The 18,645-nt window shown below is 40.2% G+C and overlaps 1 protein-coding gene across 2 annotated transcripts in view; it reads left to right on the top strand.

Annotated features, from left to right (window-relative positions):
• The window catches only part of NARS2 (asparaginyl-tRNA synthetase 2, mitochondrial), a 138,198-nt gene extending 119,986 nt beyond the window's left edge, over positions 1–18,212 (top strand). Inside the window, exons 12-14 of one of the 2 annotated variants that reach the window (XM_038005422.2) lie at positions 10,142–10,239; positions 12,806–12,832; positions 17,367–18,212. In XM_038005422.2, the coding sequence (XP_037861350.1) occupies positions 10,142–10,239; positions 12,806–12,832; positions 17,367–17,511 (270 nt within the window). In that variant the 3' untranslated portion in view covers positions 17,512–18,212. The remainder of the gene's footprint in view (positions 1–10,141; positions 10,240–12,805; positions 12,833–17,366) is intronic. The other variant, XM_038005423.2, reaches the window with a different exon arrangement.
• The last annotated feature ends 433 nt before the right edge of the window (positions 18,213–18,645 follow it).

Here is an 18,645-nt window from a genome sequence, read left to right as displayed (position 1 = left end):
TGTGTAGGAAAGTAAAAGGTCAGCAGAGCTAAAGTCCTACTTAATTCAAATCTCCCAGCGATGCATAGAAACAATAGAGATTTTTGGTTGCAAAAGTGCTCAGATTTGGTCAACTTGGAAGAAGTTTCGCAGTGCAACCAGTGAATTCCTTAATGGTAGATTTAGTTCTGGTTCCTGTTCATTATATAACTCATTACTCCCAGTAACCACCAGACCTACAGATATACTATGTATTTTCTGGTCCTACTTTCCTTTCTCTTTGAACCGTATCTTTTTCCATAAAGTACAGGTGATTGTCCGTTGAGAAGGACTTTTAAAAATTCAAGTTCATGGCTGATTTTTGGCTGTGGTTAATTGAAGTTCCAAGAAAAAGAGTAATATAGGAAGGCTGAATTATTTTGAAGGTTCCTATGCCATTATTTATCATCTGTGTTGCTTAGAAATAATCATAGAGCCGGGCGTGGTGACTTATGCCTGTCATCCCAGCACTTCGGGAGGTAGAAGCAGGAAGATCACTTGAGCCTAGGAGTTTGAGACCAGTGTGAGCAACAAATTGAGACCCTGTCTGTACAAAAAGAATAAAATAGCCTGCTGTGGTGACCTGCGCCTGTAATCCTCGCTACTCAGAGAGGCTGAGTTAGGAGGATTGCTTGAGCCTGGCAGGTCAAGGTGGCATTGAGCCACACTCATACCACTGCAACCTGAGTGGCAGAGTGGCAAAAAAAAAAAAAAAAAAAAATCAGCCAGGCACAGTGGCTTACGCCTGTAATCCCAGCACTTTAGGAGGCCGAGGCGGGTGGATCACAAGGTCAAGAGATCGAGACCAGCCTGACCAACATGGTAAAACCCCATCTCTACTAAAAATATAAAAAATTAGCTGGGCGTGGTGGCACACACCTGTAATCCCAGCTACTTGGGAGGCTGAGGCAGGAGAATCGTTTGAACATGGGAGGCGGAGGTTGCAGTGAGCTGAGATCGCACCACTACACTCCAGCCTGGCAACAGAGTGAGACTCCATCTCAAAAAAAATTTTTTTTTAATATTTTTTAATTAAAAAGAATCATAGATGAAACTTACAGGAATAAATAAGTATGTGTTTGGTCATCTAATTAAAAGATATGGATACTTCCTAACAGGATGTTCAAAAGCTTGCAGCTCATCTCCCAGGGCAAAGATGATGTGCTTCAACTTGCTTAAGATGTGCTGTAGAGTCCACCTATTTGGAGAGCCTGGCATGCAACAGCCAAATGGGCAGAAAGTGGGTATTGACGGTAGCTCAATTTCAGAGTCACCTTTGCAGTACTCTAAAAGCACACTGGAATTGGCTGGAAGAACCAGTAGTAGACAGACAATATCTGTGCTTTTGATAGTGATCATGGGCTATATGATTATTTGTAGTACTTTATCTGTATTTTTCTTGTAGCACCTAATGCTTTATGGTTAGCTATGATAAAATCTGATCTCTACTATAGCACTTTTTATTTATCGATGAACCCTCCCCACTTTCCCTAATCAAAGTTAATTCCTCATGGCTTCATTGTCCTTGGCTCTTTAAGCCAGTCTCAGCCTCCCATAAACCACAGACCTGCCAGCCCATAAAGGCAAGTTATCATCACCAGCAAATGCCACCTTTCTTGTTTCCAACCTGCTTGCACTCTTAACCGCCTCCCAGTAACTTGGGAAACACACAATCAAGTTTTTGTCATTACTTCTCCAAAAAATTTGTGTAATTGCCTGTGTGTTTGTATTTTATCTTTATGTACCTTTTATCTCTAGTAGAACCCAGGAGAAATAGGTAGTTTTTCTAGTAACTAGCCTAGTCGTTACCAGGGGGAGATGCAAGGAGAAGAATTCTACCTGGAATTTCAATCCTAACTAAAAAGTATGAAAATTTGAGGGAATTGTTCTAGTGATCTCTAGAGAATGCAGTATTTTTGATATACCTGAAGAAAGTGCACTCTGTATATTCAAAATGTGTCTTTATTTGTAATTGAAGAATACTCTGCTGTATTATACCTTCTCAGAGAGTGTGCAGAATCTTTAGCTAGGTAAGAGGATATAGTTATAAAAGAAAAACAGGAAGTATTAGAATCTGATATGGTGGAAGGGAAACTAAACCTGAAGTAAAAGAGAAAAGAAGAATGGTACATGGAGGAAGAAAAGACAACAAGGGCTGGACACAGTGGCTCACGCCTGTAATCCCAGCACTTTGGAGGCCCAGGTGGGCAGATCACTTGAGGTCAGGAGTTAGAGGCCTGCCTGCCCAACATGGTGAAACCCCATCTCTACTACAAAAATTACCTACAAAACTGGCTACAAAAATTAGCCAGGCGTGGTGGCACACACCTGTAATCCCAGCTGCTTGGGAGGCCTTGGCAGGAGAATCACTTGAACCTGAGAGGCGGAGGTTGCAGTGAGCTGAGGTCACACCACTGCATTCCAGCCCGGGTGACAGAGTGAGACTCAGTCTCGGCGGGGGAAAAAAACACACAAGGCTTTTGGGGGCTTTTCTTCAGAGGTTCACCTGACCTTGTTGAAAAAGAAATAGTACCATTTGGTCCTAAAATAATTATGAGGCATTGCAAAGAAATGCTTTGCTCAGAAGGTACAGATATCTTAGGGGAAGCAACTTGCACTTTGGTCAAGGAAACATAGTATATTGACTCACTGGAGAGAATGTGAATTTTCAGACCATGTAAGCAAAGAAAGAACAAAGATGAAATGTGTTCCTCCTGCATACCACAAAATTAGTACCAAGTAAGAATATAATAGTGATGTGGGACTCTATCCAGATGTCTTCTAAAATTTTTATTCAGTGAAAATAGCCTATTTTGATAAGTTCTTTCATACTGATTAGTTTATCTCCCAGAGTACAGTGGAAGAAAATAGCGGGAACTACTGTTCTGCCTTTAATTCTAATTAACATTGAAGGATTGTTTGGGAGGGTAGAAGTTTAAGAGTCCACGTAGATGAGGAAAAAGCAACATGGAAAACTGTTGTATGTGCACATATAGTTTCTGCTTCTTCCCCAGTGGGAATTATGCTTCCCTGTCCCACTGATGTGACCTGAGTCATATGACTTGCATTGGTCACGGAATGTGAGAAGTGACATACATACGTTGCTTCTGTACAAATGCTTTGAGTACATAGTCATCCATGCTCTTTGGCCTGTCTGCCCCAAGACCAACAGTACCCTAGAAAGAGATTATTCTATCAGTTTTAGACCAGGATGGACGTGTGGCATATGTTTTTAAAAAGTCATTCATCGTTTTAAACTAGTGGTTCTCAACCAGGGATTATTACGTTCCCCTCCTTCTTCACCAATTTGGCAATGTCTGGAGATGTTTTTGGTTGTCACCACTAGGGGAGTACCACTGGCATATAGTGGGTAGAGGCCAGTTATGCTGCTAAATATCCCACAGTGCACAGTTCAGGCCTCCACAACAAAGAAGTATCTGGTTAAAAATGTTATTAATGCTGAGATTGAGAAACCTGGTTGTAAGCTTCTGGGGTTGTTTGTGACTATAGCTCAGCCTAGCCTATCCTGACTAATACAACCACTATCACCTTAATTTTGTAATAGCAAGTGCAGCAATAGTTGTGCATAACCAGTTAGGTACACTGGAAATTAGGAAGGCAAGTTTGGGAGAAATTTTTTTTTTTTTTTTTTTACTGTAGCTATCCTACCATGGCATAAGATTTTTAAGGCAACTCAGCTGGGTGCGGTATCTCACGGCTGTAATCCCAGCACTTTGGGAGGCCAAGGTGGGCGGATCATGAAGTTAGGAGATCGAGACCATCCTGGCTAACACGGTGAAGCCCCGTCTCTACTAAAAATACAAAAAATTAGCCGGCGTGGTGGTGGGTGCCTGTAGTCCCAGCTACTCGGGAGACTGAGGCAGGAAAATGGCGTGAACCCGGGAGGCAGAGCTTGCAGTGAACAGAGATCACACCACTGCACTCCTGCCTGGGTGACGGAGTGAGATTCCATCTCAAAAAAAAAAAAAAAAATTTAAGGTGACTCAAAAGGTTTAGAAACTTCCAGTTACACAACTATAACTATGCAATTGCAGATATTCCAGATAAATAAAAGCCAGACAGAAAAGTCTAAAGTCAGTGTGGTTACACAGTGAACTCTCTCCTGAACTCAAATATTAAAGGAAGTTTATAATCAAAGATAAATATGAGTCTTTTATATTCCTCTAAACATAGCGTTAAAAGAATTAAGATCCAAAATTAACATGATTTAGATCTGCATGCAAAAAGCCCCAGAGGGCTTTTGTTTGTTTTATTTGTCTTAGCAGCAAGATCCAGCAACAAGTACATCTCTCATTTGATGCTCATGAAATACAGAGAAAGCAGAACATCTAACCAAGGATTGCCTCATCTTCATCATCACTGGCCACCAGCCTCATCTGGACTACCTTCTTCCGGTTATTCCATAGTCTCTGATTCTCCAGCATCTTTTGGAGGCGGTAGACCTTTCTAGCCTTGGCTTTAAGCTTTACGTGTACTCACAGTATCAAAAGTGATTACTGCCAGGCGCAGTGGCTCACACCTGTAATCCCAGCACTTTTGGGAGGATGTGGCGGGCGGATCACGAGGTCAGGAGTTCAAGACCAACATGGCCAACGTGGTGAAACCCTGTCTCTACTAAAAATACAAAAATTAGCTGGGCACGGTGGCATGTGCCTGTAATCCCAGCTACTCTGGAAGCTGAGGCGGAGGTTGCAGTGAGCCACTGTACTGCAGCCTGGGCTACAGAGCGAGACTCCATCTCAAAAAAAAAAAAGAAAGTGATTACTACCCACCCTTGTCCCATGGAATCACTCCTATTTTAAAACCTTAAAAATGATAGATTTTGAATATGCCTATCCCTTCTTTTTTTGTTTGTTTTTGTTTTGTCTTGTTCTGACAAGTGTTTCATGTATATAGTGGGTATAAGCAACACTCTAACGTTATGGGCTATAACATACTGTTTTGATATGTGTATACAATGTGGTATAATTAAATCAAACTAATTAGCACATCCTTCACCTGACTTACCTATCATTTTTATGGTGAGACATTTGAAATTTACACTTAGTTATTTTAAAATATATAATACATATTGTTGACTGTAGTCACCTTGTATGTAATATATCTCATAATCTATTCTTCTGCCTGAAATTTTGCACCTTTTGGTTAATAACTCATTCCTCTGTCTATCTGAAACTTTGTACCCTTTGATCAGCAACTCTTCATTCCCTTCCTTTCCACTCCAGCCTCTGGTAACTATCATTCTTTTATCTATTTCTATTCGTTCAGCTTATTAGTTTCCATATGTAAGTGAAATCATGTGGTATTTGTCTTTCTGTGGTTGGTGTATTTCACTTAGCACAATATCCTCTGGATTCATCCATGTGTCACAAGTGACTGGATTTACCACCCTTCTTAAGGCTGAATAGTATTTTATTATGTATAAATAGTATTTTATTGTCCATTACAATATTTGTCCATTCATCTGTTGATGGGCACCTGGGTTGTTTCCGTGTCTTTACTATTGTGAATAATGCTGCAGTGAACGTTAGAGTGCAGATATCACCACCGGCATACTGATTTCTATTCCTTTGGATATATATACCCAGAAGTGGGATTGCTGAGGTGTATGTTCTGTTTTGAGGTTTTTGAGGAACTTCCATACCATTTCTCATAATGGCTGTACTAATTTACATTCCCACCAGCAGCGTATAAGAGTTCCTTTTCTCTCCAAACTTATTTTTCATCTTTTTATAAAAGCCATTCAAAACTGGGTGTGGTGGTGGCATGTGCCTGTAATCCCAGCTACTCAGAAGGCTGAGGCAGGAGATCGCCTGAACCCAGGAGTTCAAGTCCAGTCTAAGCAACATAGCGAGACCCCATCTCTATTTAAAAATATAAATGTAGGAAGGGGAAAAAAAAAAAACATTCTAACAGGTGTGAAGTGATAGCTCAGTGTGGTTTTAATTTTCATTTTCTTAATAATTAGTGATGTTGAGCATTTTTTCTTGTACCTATTAGTCATTTGTGTGATTTTTTTTTTCTTTTTTCTTTTCTTTTTTTTTTTTTTTTTTTTAGAAATGTCTGTTCAGATTCCTTTACCTTTTTTTAATCACGTTATTTTCTTGTTGAGTTGTATGAGTTCCTTATATATTTTCTTATATATTTGGGGTATTAACCCCTTATAAGATGTATGGTTTGCAAATATTTTCTCCCATTCTTTGAGTTGTCTCTTCACTTTGTTAATTGTTTCCTTTGCTGTGCAGAAGCTTTTTAGTTTGATACCATCTCATTTGTCTGGTTTTGCTTTGGTTGTCTGCTTTTGGAGTCATCTCCAAAAAGAAATCATTGCCCAGACCAATGTCATAGAACTTTTTCTCTATTTTTTTTTTTTTTTTTTTTTTTTTTTGAGACAAAGTCTGGCTCTGTCACCCAGGCTGGAGTGCAGTGGCGCTATCTCGGCTCGCTGCAACCTCCACCTCCCGGGTTCACACCATTCTCCTGCCTCAGCCTCTCGAGCAGCTGGGACTACAGGCGCCCGCCACCATGCCCAGCTAATTTTTTGTATTTTTAGTAGAAACGGGGTTTCACCATGTTCGCCAGGATGGTCTCAATCTCCTGACCTTGTGATCCGCCTGCCTCGGCCTCCCAAAGTGCTGGGATTACAGGCCTGAGCCACTGCGCCTGGCCTATATTTATTTCTAGTAGTTTTATGATTTCAGATCTTTTTTTTTTTTTTTTTTTTGAGACGGAGTCTCGCTCTGTCGCCCAGGCTGGAGTGCAGTGGCCAGATCTCAGCTCACTGCAAGCTCCGCCTCCCGGGTTTACGCCATTCTCAGCCTCCCGAGTAGCTGGACTACAGGTGCCCGCCACCTCGCCCGGCTAGTTTTTTGTATTTTTTTTTTTTTAGTAGAGACGGGGTTTCACCATGTTAGCCAGGATGGTCTCGATCTCCTGACCTTGTGATCCACCCGTCTCGGCCTCCCAAAGTGCTAGGATTACAGGCTTGAGCCACCGCACCTGGCCGATTTCAGATCTTATATTTAAATCTTTAATCCATTTTGAGTTAATTTTAGAGCTAAACAAGGATGGAATGCTCTGTTTCAAGGCTACTGTTTCTCGGGCTTTAAATATTTTCAAGCAGAGGCCAGAGAGCCACTGGTTGACTATTCTCTTCCAAAGTTGATTGCCTATAATTCTAAATTTAACACTCTGGATTGAAGGTAAGAAAAGAACAAAATTTTTACCACGTGTCTCTCAACTCCTGTCATATTTTAGCCATATCTCAAAGCAAGACATGAGGAAATAAAGATACCAGACTTTCTCCTTGCTCTGAGGACAGAAAGAATAACTGCAGGGTCCTGATTAGAGCTCAGCCATATTAATTGTGTAGCTGTTCTCGCTCATTCTGATTCAGCCTAGTGATGAGGATCAGAGCTGAGGTTTTTCTCTTTAATGATAGTAATGAGGATAAGGTGTACAGCATTGGGGGCAGATTCTTGAATTATTCTTTATTAATGTTGATTATTCATAGAGTATATCTCAAAAGTTTCTAAATCAAAACTGGGAAGGGGATAGCTTAATGGCAGAGTGAGGTAAAGTTTTAAAAATGTTTATAAGGTAATGTGACATTTAAAGATTAAAATGTGTTTTATAGATTCCTCATTTTTCATTTGTTACACTAAATCTTAGTTTTGTGCCTTCAGGTTCTTGGGCTTAAAAATGTCTACCTGCCCAAAAGACAGGAAAGTCACAAAATAATACAGATAGCAATGTTTTTTTTGTTTGTTTTTTTTTTTGTTTTGTTTTGTTTTTTTTGGAGACAAGGTCTTGCCGGTCACCTAGACTAGAGTACAGGTGGTATGATCATGATTCACTGCAACTTCGAACTCCTGGGCTCAAGTGATCTTCCTGCCTCAGCTTGACAAGTAGCTGGGACCACAGTCATGCACCACCACACCCATCTGCAAATAAACATTTTTAAATTATTTTGTAGGGACAGAGTCTTACTGTGTTGTCCAGGCTGGTCTCGAATTCCTGGCCTCAAGCAGTCTTCCCACCTCAGCTTCCTAAGTAGCCAGGACTACAAGCACATGCCACCATGCCCAGCCACAAATAAACATTAAAAAAAAATTTTTTTAATTATTTTTTGGGGGGCGCAGACAAAATCTCACTCTGTCATCCAGGCTGGAGTACAGTGGCATGATCTTGGCTCACTGCAACCTCCGCCTCACGGGTTTAAGCAATTCCTCGTGCCTCCCGAACAGCCAGGACTACAGGCATGCGCCACTGTGCCTGGCTCATTTTTGTATTTTTGGCAGAAAGGGGGTTTCACTAGGTTAGCCAGGCTGGTCTCAAACGCCTGACCTCAGGTGATCCGCCCACCTTGACTTCCCAAAGTGTTGGGATTACAGGCGTGAGCCACTGCACCCAGCCTCAAAAATTAAATATTACTAATTTTGTAAGAAAATACAAATAGGCCGGGCGTGGTGGCTCAAGCCTGTAATCCCAGCACTTTGGGAGGCCGAGACCATCCTGGCTAACACGGTGAAACCCCGTCCTACTAAAAAATACAAAAAACTAGCCGGGCGAGGTGGCAGGTGCCTGTAGTCCCAGCTACTCGGGAGGCTGAGGCAGGAGAATGGCGTGAACCCAAGAAGAGGAGCTTGCAGTGAGCTGAGATCCGGCCACTGCACTCCAGCCTGGGTGACAGAGCAAGACTCCGTCTCAAAAAAAAAAAAAAAAAAAGAAAATACAAATAAAAGAGGAAAATAATTCTAAAATACCTGTAATCTCATCACAGTAGCAACACAACATCTCATTATGTAGATGATAGTCTTTTTTCTAAAATGTATCTGATAGCCTGTTGATGTACATTTGAACTTTTTGTCATAAGTAATGCCAAACATCCTGCGTGTTAATCTTTTTTTGCATCTCTGATTTTCTTAGGATAGGTTCCTTGAACTGCTTGCTGAGTCAAAACGTATTGCATTTTTCAGGCGTTTGGTTATCTGTTGCTAAATTGCTGACCAGAAAGGTTGTATCAGTTATATGAGCGTATTGGTTTATCCATTCTTTTATCTGTCTTGTTTATCTTATTTGCCTATATTTTTTCTTTCAGACTTAGTTTTGCGGATATATTATCTTCTTATAACTTTTTTTTTTTTTTTTTGAGATGGAGTCTCGCTCTGTGGCCCAGGCTAGAGTGCAGTGGTGCAATCTTGGGTCACTGCAACCTCCACCTCCTGGGTTCAAGCAGTTCTCCTGCCTCTACCTCCCAAGTAGCTGGGATTACAGACATGCACCACCAAGCCCAGTTAATTTTTTGTGTTTTAGTAGGGATGAGGGTTGCACCATGTTGCCTGCAAGGTGGTCTCGAACTTCTGAGCTCAGGCAGTCTGCTCACCTGAGTCTCCCAAAGTGCTAGGTTTACAGGCATGAGCTACTGTGCCCGGCTGTCATCTCCATTTGATAACTCCAGAATGGTATCTTGTTCTTTTAATTTTGTACTTCTTTGATTAATAATCAGAATTTATTTTATATGTCCTAATAGCAATACTACAAATTAAACTCTTCATTGCCACGTTATAAGAGAAAACAGACAAAAATACACCTTAAATGTTTAACTGAAAAGGAAAGCAGTTAAAAAATTATAATTCCGATCAATAAACTATTAAACATTAAAGCTATTAAAACAACGTGAAGTATTTTTACTAATATAGGAAAAATACTAGTTTGTATATTAGGTAAGACAAGTGGTAAGTTTTTATCTGTAATTATACTTTTTAAATGTATAAGAGAAAAAATATGAAAGGAAGTCCACAAAAATGTAATTGTTTCTGGTGGTGATAGGTGATTTTTAATGTTTCATAATTTTTAACACTTTCCACATTTTTATAATTAACATTTCTGTCACATTTATGAAGAAAATACATTTTTGTTAAGTATACCACACAAATGGTGCAGAAGAGAGGAAATTGTCCACTTGTAATTTGTATGTAGTCAGTAAGATTCTGGTAGGTAGTTAATTAGCCATTGCCAAAATGTTAAACGTTTACTTGCTTCAGAAACTGACTGTTGGAATCACCTGAAAATAGAATGCTAATAATTTTTTTTTTCCTAGGTTGCTGCTGTTGATCTTCTGGTTCCTGGAGTCGGGGAACTCTTTGGAGGAGGCCTCAGAGAAGAACGATACCATTTCTTAGAGGAGCGCTTAGCCAGGTAATGGTCAGACCTAAAAGAAACACAGTTTAGAAACTGAGCATAAGGCGCTCAAAGGTGGTCATTGCATAGTAACAGAGTGAAGACCCTGGGCCCTCAGTGCCTGACAGAACTGGATCTCAGATTCTCTGTGTCCTTGAGCAAGTTGTTAATTTATCTCTGAGCTTCCCTTTCTTCAGGAATGGAACTCTTACATGAAAAACCCACAGTGATATTCGCCCACTATTTTTACATACCTTTCCCTGTGGAAAGTAGCTTTTTAAAAAGTTAATAATAAAATGAGAAGAGAGAGTTCCCCCTTAAAGCTTGTCCTACATTTTTATCTTATCTGTATTCTTTATTTACTCTCAATTATGATTGGCAGACTTCTGTAGAGTCATAAAGACAGACTCTGAGCCAGGGAAAGGATGAAGTTGGGGAAAGAAAACTAGTCAGATAGCATTTAGAATAAGCATGTTTCACTTCCTCAGATTCTCTTCTATGTAGGGGTCTTGATTTAGCTATTTGATTAAGTTTAACTTGCTGTTTGAGAACTGGGAAATAAATCTGTAAACACATAGAGAATGTTTCGGAGACGGGGAGTAAGGAATTGCGTTTCTAATTGAACTGCCACTCCTACATATACATGTGTATGCCATAATGACTGCCTAAACTAACCATACCTGTTTTCCATGACTTCTACTTTAGTAAAAGTACTGACAGACTTTTAAAAAAAAAAAAAAAAAGACTTTTACTATGTCTGTATGCCTCATTCTCTCCAGATAGTACTGGGTTTCATAGTAACCTGGAAAAGCCATGATTGTTTGAAAATACTCCGTTAGCCATTTGTGAGGCCTTCTTTTCCCAATGGGGAAAATGTTTTAAAAGTTGATGCTGGCCAGGCGCGGTGGCTCACGCCTGTAATCCCAGCACTTTGGGAGGCCGAGGCGGGCGGATCACGAGGTCAGGAGATCGAGACCATCCTGGCTAACACGGTGAAACCCCGTCTCTACTAAAAATGCAAAAAATTAGCCGGGCGAGGTGGCGGGCGCCTGTAGTCCCGGCTACCCGGGAGGCTGAGGCAGGAGAATGGCATGAACCCGGGAGGCGGAGCTTGCAGTGAGCCGAGATCGTGCCACTGCACTCCAGCCTGGGCGACTGAGCCAGACTCCGTCTCAAAAAAAAAAAAAAAAAAAAAAAAAGTTGATGCTTTGTCAAGGTCCCAACCTATATGTAAAAATCTTGGGTAACTTAGTTTTGTTACCCCACTCATCTGGACTGCTCTACTGGGTTAGGATCCAAAAGAAAGGGGATACATAGGTTTGAGGAAGACTGTATTCGTTAGATGACTAACTCCTTACTACTATTACAGTGTTAAAAAAGTCCTGAGAAAGTTGTGGAACTGAAGGTCAGACTCTAGTTGGAAAGAATCTGAGTATTCTCTATGTTTTTTAAAAAGCACAATACAAATCACACATGGCAAGAAACCTCATCTGTTGAAAGATTAATTGGTCTGTTTTCTTTGCTTGCTTCCTTCCTCCAGGAAACCTTTCCTCATAACATTAAATGTTTACCTAATACCTGATAATAGCTACATGTATCTTTCTTAATGAAGTGGATATATATGATTCCCTATTTCAGGGATTTGTCTGTGGCTGCTCTTCATGTTTTCTGTATTTTTGTATATTTGAATTTTTCATATTCGTGGTCACATTAGATCACTGTAGTCCAAAACACGTTTTTAAAGGGCTGAGTTGAATTTCAATTAGCACTAAGAATTTTAAGTTTTATTAATAGTTCTCAAATAAGAATCAATTTGCAACCATATTATAAAGGCAGCCTCAGAATCTATATTATTGTTTTAATGTTGAAGAACGAAAGTTTTGTCTATGTGTCCCTCGTCTGTGTGTGCCTCCCAACAACCTTAACTAGTAATAATAGTGCTTTGCTTTTTTTTTTTTCTTTTCTCTCTCTCTTTTTTTTTTTTTTTTTTTTTTTGAGATGGAGTCTCACTCTGTTGTCCAGACTGGCGTGCAGTGACATGATTTTGGTTCACTGCAACTTCTGCCTCCTAGGTTCAAGCAATCCTTCTACCTCAGCTTCCCAAGTAGCTGGGACTACAGGCATGCACCGCCACACCCAGCTACTTTTTGTATTTCTAATAGAGATGGGGTTTCACCATGTTGACCAGGCTGGTCTGGATCTCCTGATCTCAAGTGATCCTCCCACCTTGGCCTCCCAAAATGCTGGGATTACAGGCAGGAGCCACTGCACCCTGCCTAAAAGTAGTGCTTTTCTTATGTCACAGGATAATAAACTCATCTCAGGTGAATCCCTTCCTTTGGACTCTGAATCATATTTTCTTTCTATAACATTTATTGTCTAAACCATTTATTTGATAACATTTTGTGCTATTGGTTAACTTACTGTATAGTTTCAGCTCCTCAACTATATTATTACTTGAGAGCAGAGGCTTTGTCATCTACTTCTTTATAAAGAGGTCTTTATACACACCCAGAATAAATGTTTAGTGGTTAATATTTATCTTACTGCCATTCCCTGAAAGAATTTTATTTTCCTTTAACAGATCAGGACTTACAGAAGTCTACCAATGGTAAGAATGTGGCCCCTAATAATTCTTACTCCAGCTGCTTGTCTGTTGCCTAGAAGCGTTTTTACTTGTATCCCCAAGACCTGGTGAAAGAGTGTGAAAAACAGTGAGCTTCTTGGGTCAGGGAAGGGGTTGGGGGCTCAGAAGATTACTTACTTCTTTTGGGTTCTTGAAAAATAGTAATAATAGCTCTCATTTCCTTACTACTTATTGTGTGTCAGATAATTATGTTAAAATTTTTATGTATATTGGCCGGGCTTGGTGGCTCACACCTATAATCCCAGCAGTTTGGGAGGCCAAGACGGGTGGATCACCTGAAGTCAGGAGTTCGAGACCAGCCTGGTCAACATGGTGAAACCCTGTTTCTACTGAAAATACAAAAATTAGCCTGGCATGGTGGCAGGCACCTGTAATCCCAGCTACTTGGGAGGCTGAGGCAGGAGAATCGATTGAACCCGGGAGACGGAGGTTGCAGTGAGCTGAGATCACGCAATTGTACTCCAGCCTGGGGGATAGGAGCGAGACTTTGTCTCAAAAAAAAAAAAAAAATGTATATTATCTCATGTAATCATCCCATCACCCTGTGAATTAGGTACTATTATTAACCCCCTTCTTATTACCCCCTAGGCTTGAGGCCCAGAGATGTTAACTAATTTAGCCAAGATCACATTTTTAGGGATGGAGATGGGACTTGATCTCTCTGAATCAAAATCCTTGGCTCGGCTGGGCGTGGTGGCTCACGCCTGTAATCCCAACACTTTGGGAGGCCAGAGTCGGTGGATCACTTGAGGTCAGGAGTTCCAGACAAGCCTGGCCAACATGGTGAAACCCTGTCTCTACTAAAAATACAAATACTAGCTGGGCATGGTGGCGCATGCCTGTAATCCCACCTATTCGGGAGGCTGAGGCAGGAGAATTGTTTGAACCCGGGAGGCAGAGGTTATAATGAGCCAAGATCGTGCCACTGCGCTCCAACCTGGGTGACAGAGCGAGACTCCGTCTCAAAAAATAAATTGATGAATTTTTTAAAAATCCTTTCCTCTTTACCATTATGCTGCAATTTCTTTTTGTGTGAAATTAGGGACTTGAGCTAAGTGATCCCTAATGTCTCCACAAACTAGAGAAATCTGAGCTGCTTAGGGAGGACCACATGTCTGTACTCATACATTCACTTCCTCAAAGTTGTTTTGGTTTTTCTTATGAAGACTTTTTCTTCAAGTACTTTTCAATATATATAAATTTTTATTTATATTTCTATATTATCACTCCTTCAGGATCTTGGTATAATAATATCAACAATATTATTAATCCTTTTGCTGTCCTCAGGAAGAGGAAGGGGCAAGTTACCTATACCCTTGCCTTTTGGTTTGGAAGGAGATAGGTTTCAGAGATGAAAAAAATCTAAAATTGGCTTCAGGTGATGGCCTTTGAATGCCTTGTATTAGCCAGTAATGACCTTACGTATACTTAATCTCTCTGAGTCTTGGTTTTTTGGCTGTAAAATGGAATGATATTATCTCTTTCACAGAGTTATTGTGTAGATGAAACAATACAGGTTAAGTATCTATATATAGTGGAAGCTTAGTAAATGCTGGTTTCCTACCCCCTTTCTTTCTTTGTTCTGAGTCTTGCTGTTAGGTAGATAAGCCTGATGATTGAGCAAGCTTATGCATGTTATAGTTTGTAAAAACTAGCCTTAAAAAAAGCTAAACACGCCGGGTGCGGTGGCTCAAGCCTGTAATCCCAGCACTTTGGGAGGCCGAGACGGGCAGATCACGAGGTCAGGAGATCGAGACCATCCTGGCTAACATGGTGAAACCCCATCTCTACTAAAAAATACAAAAAACTAGCTGGGCGAAGTGGCAGGCGCCTGTAGTCCCAGCTACTCAGGAAGCTGAGGCAGGAGAATGGCTAAACCCGGGAGGCGGAGCTTGCAGTGAGCTGAGATCCGGCCACTGCACTCCAGCCTGGGCGACAGGGCGAGACTCTGTCTCAAAAAAAAAAAAAAAGCTAAACACACAGTGGCTCACAGCTGTAATCCCAGCACTTTGAGAGGCCTAGGCAGGTGGATCACTTGAGGTCAGGAGTTCGAGACCAGCCTGACCAACATGGTAAAACCCTATCTCTACTAAAAATACAAAAATTAGCTGGGCGTGGTGACAGGTGCCTGTATTCCTAGCTACTCGGGAGGCTCAGGCAGGAGAAACTCTTGAACCTGGGAGGTGGAGGTTTCAGTAAGCCGAGATTGCACCATTGCATTCCAGCCTGGGCAGCAAGAGCAAAAGTCTGTCTCAAAGAACAAAACAAAACAAGCTAAATACAAACTGCACCCCAGCCTGGGCAATAGAGCAAGACTCTGTCTTAAAAAAAAAAAAAATTGGTTAAATAAGTTTAAGCCTTGAAAGTCTTTATTAATCATTTTAGTACCATGCTTTTCCCAACTAAAGTTTTCAAATCCGTAAGATCTCCTTGAATTTGCTTCCTTTTATCTTAGTGTATTAAAGGTAAAAGAGACCTTAGACATCTTCATAGCTGTGATGTCTGCTAGTGTTCCACCATATGGTGAGAAGCCACCCCAGATGGCTAAGAATTTACTCGCTTCCTATTTCTATATGCCATATGCAAATTAAATATATAACTAGTTCCACAAATTTCATAGCATCTCTTCCATAATCTCACTACCCTGGAACCAATTTAACAATAATCAAACAAATATGTATACATTAGAAAACTTTTTTCTTAGAAATGGATTTTTTCATCTATCAAAGCAAAAGCAAGAAAAATGCTACAGACTGAACCCCTCTGCTGAATACAGTTTGCGGATGTTCATGCCAGTGTTTTAATATCAGTGTATGAGAAATTTAGACCCATCTAAAACTATTGCTGGAGTTTCTAGCAGCCATGTCAGGTCCTGCAGGCATTTATGACAAGTAGTTTGGTGTGCTGTTCATTTCATCACTTAGTCAAAGTGTACTCTGTCCCCATGCCTTGTAAACTTTAAAGTTAATTTAGCAACTGAACATTCCAGTTATTCAAGACTATGTGCCTCCCATTATTTCTTACAGTTTTTACTAATCTGAAGTTTTATGCTAGATATTCCTGTAATGTTGGTCTCTTACCTGATTACAACTCATCTGGTTGGAATTAATCTTTTCTTTTAAAAAGATAAGTACTTAGACTTAACTCCTTACAATAGCAGTATAAGTAGCCATTATTATTAATGGTGGAGAAATAGGTTGATGGACAGTCTTTATGATTGAGGAGCCAAGTAGCTACAAGTTATGTTGCTTACGGCTTATTATAGAACTGATTTTACAAATCATTCAAGAAAATATAAACTTGTTTGGTCTTTTTTGTTTTCTGTTTTTTTATTTTTCTGAGACAGAGTCTCACTCTGTCGCCGAGGCTGGAGTGCAGTGGCTCCATCTCTGCTCACTGCAACCTCCACTTCCAGGGTTCAAGCAATCCTCCTGCCTCAGCCTCCTGAGTAGCTGGGATTACATATGGGTGCCACCACACTTGGCTAATTTTTGTGTTTTTAGTGGAGACGGGGTTTCACTACCTTGGCCATGCTGACCTTGAACTCCTGAGCTAGTGATCTGCCTGCCTTGGCCTCTCAATGTGCTGGGATTACAGGCATGAGCCACTGTGCCCGGCCGATAAACTTGTTTTAGTCAATATTTTATAACTTAAGAATTTCCCCACCAAATGACATAATAAAATATTTATAGTTGTCCTTTTTCTCTTTTCTTCCTAAAACTTTTTCCAATGCTGGTGTGTTAGAATCTGAGTTTCAGTCATGGCTGTGCTGTTGTCTTGCCATGTGGTCTTTAGTGAGAAAAGAATGTGCATGGATGGGTTTCAGAGGCTGTCTAGCATCTCAGCAAAATGACTCTGGGCATCTTCTGTAGGCCTGAGGCAGAGAATTAAAGGTTTCTCCTCACTCTAGCATTCAAGCATATATTTTTGTGCCTTCAAACAAAACTTCATGTGATTAACACCTACTCTAGAGCATTCCCTAGTGATAAAACGTTGAATGAAGCACAGTTTCTGCCCTGTTGTAGCTTATAGTCTAATCTGTAGGATATCTTTTCATGATGTAACAGGCAAAACTCTGCACTCTCCTCTGTGTATTGAACAGTATGATTTTGGGAAGGAAAAGAAAACATTATTAACATACCAAGAAATAAAAGAGGCAAATATTTTCAAGAAAATTAGTAAATCCATAGAAAATTTTCTATAGCCTCCTGAGGCAAGTTTTCTGTCATAAACGCATAAATATAATAGCTTAAAAAGGAAGAGTGACCAAAGCCCATGACTGCTTGACAGGATCCACTGCTATTTCTCTGGGTAACCTTGGATAGATTATTCAGCTTCTTCCTTTCCATTGTCTGTCTGTGGAGGGAAAAGACTGGTCTATCGCAGTGAGGTAAATAATAACAAATGTTGCAAAATATGTTTGAAACATAAAATTCTACTCTTAACATCTGGTCTTACACAATATATATAGATGATGATTTTCTGTTTTTGAAAACAGGTATCTGGACCTTCGTCGATTTGGATCTGTGCCACATGGAGGTTTTGGGATGGGATTTGAACGCTACCTGCAATGCATCTTGGGTGTTGACAATATCAAAGATGTTATCCCTTTCCCAAGGTTTCCTCATTCATGCCTTTTATAGCTAGAAGATTGGTTAAGGAAAAGCACCCCAAGGCAGAGGCACTGCACAGGATTGTGCAGACAGTAGAATGCATGTTTGGATTTTAGAAATGCAGATTTCAACATGTAATTGTTGTGCCATAAGATATCATAGAAAAAATATAAGTGGTTGTGATTTTCTTAGAAAGTTGAGGGTATTTCATGTAAGGATGAGCTCCCCTAAGAAGAGGTACTTATAGCTAGGGGACTCTCAAATCCATTACCTCAATTAAGAAGAAATGAAGAAATTGAATTAGATAGTCTCAAAGTTCTTTTAAACTCTAAAACAGAATGAGATAATGTATTTTACTTTGTAATCATTAAATCACTCCCTGTGTAATTTTTGAGAACCATCTAGTAGCTCAAAATAAAATAATGTTGGATCTTTTCTCCCTTGCCATATACTTTGTGATAAATCCTTATCTCATTTTCAGTACTTTCCTAAACATTGCAGAAAAAAAATATTCCTTAAAGTCTTAATTGATTTAACGAAGTAGCTATTCTGAATTGAAATCCCCTTTCATTGAACTGGATGAAAGAAATCAGATTTAATAACTGTTGCTTTTCCATTTTAAAAGCTATTGAGATATTACATTAAGTATTTCAACTCTTTAATCACTGTTGTGTTATAATTTGTTTATATTTGATGTTTATAATTTCTCTAATAAAATCAATTTTTTTTAATGGCGCCTATGGAAAAAAAGTTATATATTTTTTAATTTCATTTGGTCCTTTCCCAGTAAAATTTGGAAGAAAGGTATTTTCAGTCCAAGATGAGGATGGAAATTTGGCTGAGCCTAAAGGATGGGTAATTCTAGAGTTAAAAAGTACTGTGGTCAGCTGGGCATGGTGGCTCACGCTGTAATCCCAGCACTTTGGGAGGGTGAGGTGGGTGGATCACTTGAGGTCAGTAGTTTCAGACCAGTCTGGACAACATGGTGAAACCCCATTTCTACTAAAATTACAAAATTAGCCAGGCGTGGTGGCAGGTGCCTCTCATCCCAGCTACTCGGGAGGCTGAGGCAGGAGAATCACTTGAACCTGGGAGCCGATGTTACGGTGAGCAAACAACGTGCCACTGCCCTCCAGCCTGGGCGACAGAGGGAGACTCCATCTA

The sequence above is a fragment of the Chlorocebus sabaeus genome, chromosome 1 (assembly GCF_047675955.1).
Source record: "Chlorocebus sabaeus isolate Y175 chromosome 1, mChlSab1.0.hap1, whole genome shotgun sequence".
In the NCBI taxonomy this organism is placed as follows: domain Eukaryota; kingdom Metazoa; phylum Chordata; class Mammalia; order Primates; family Cercopithecidae; genus Chlorocebus; species Chlorocebus sabaeus.
This window is presented reverse-complemented; position numbering and strand designations above follow the sequence as displayed.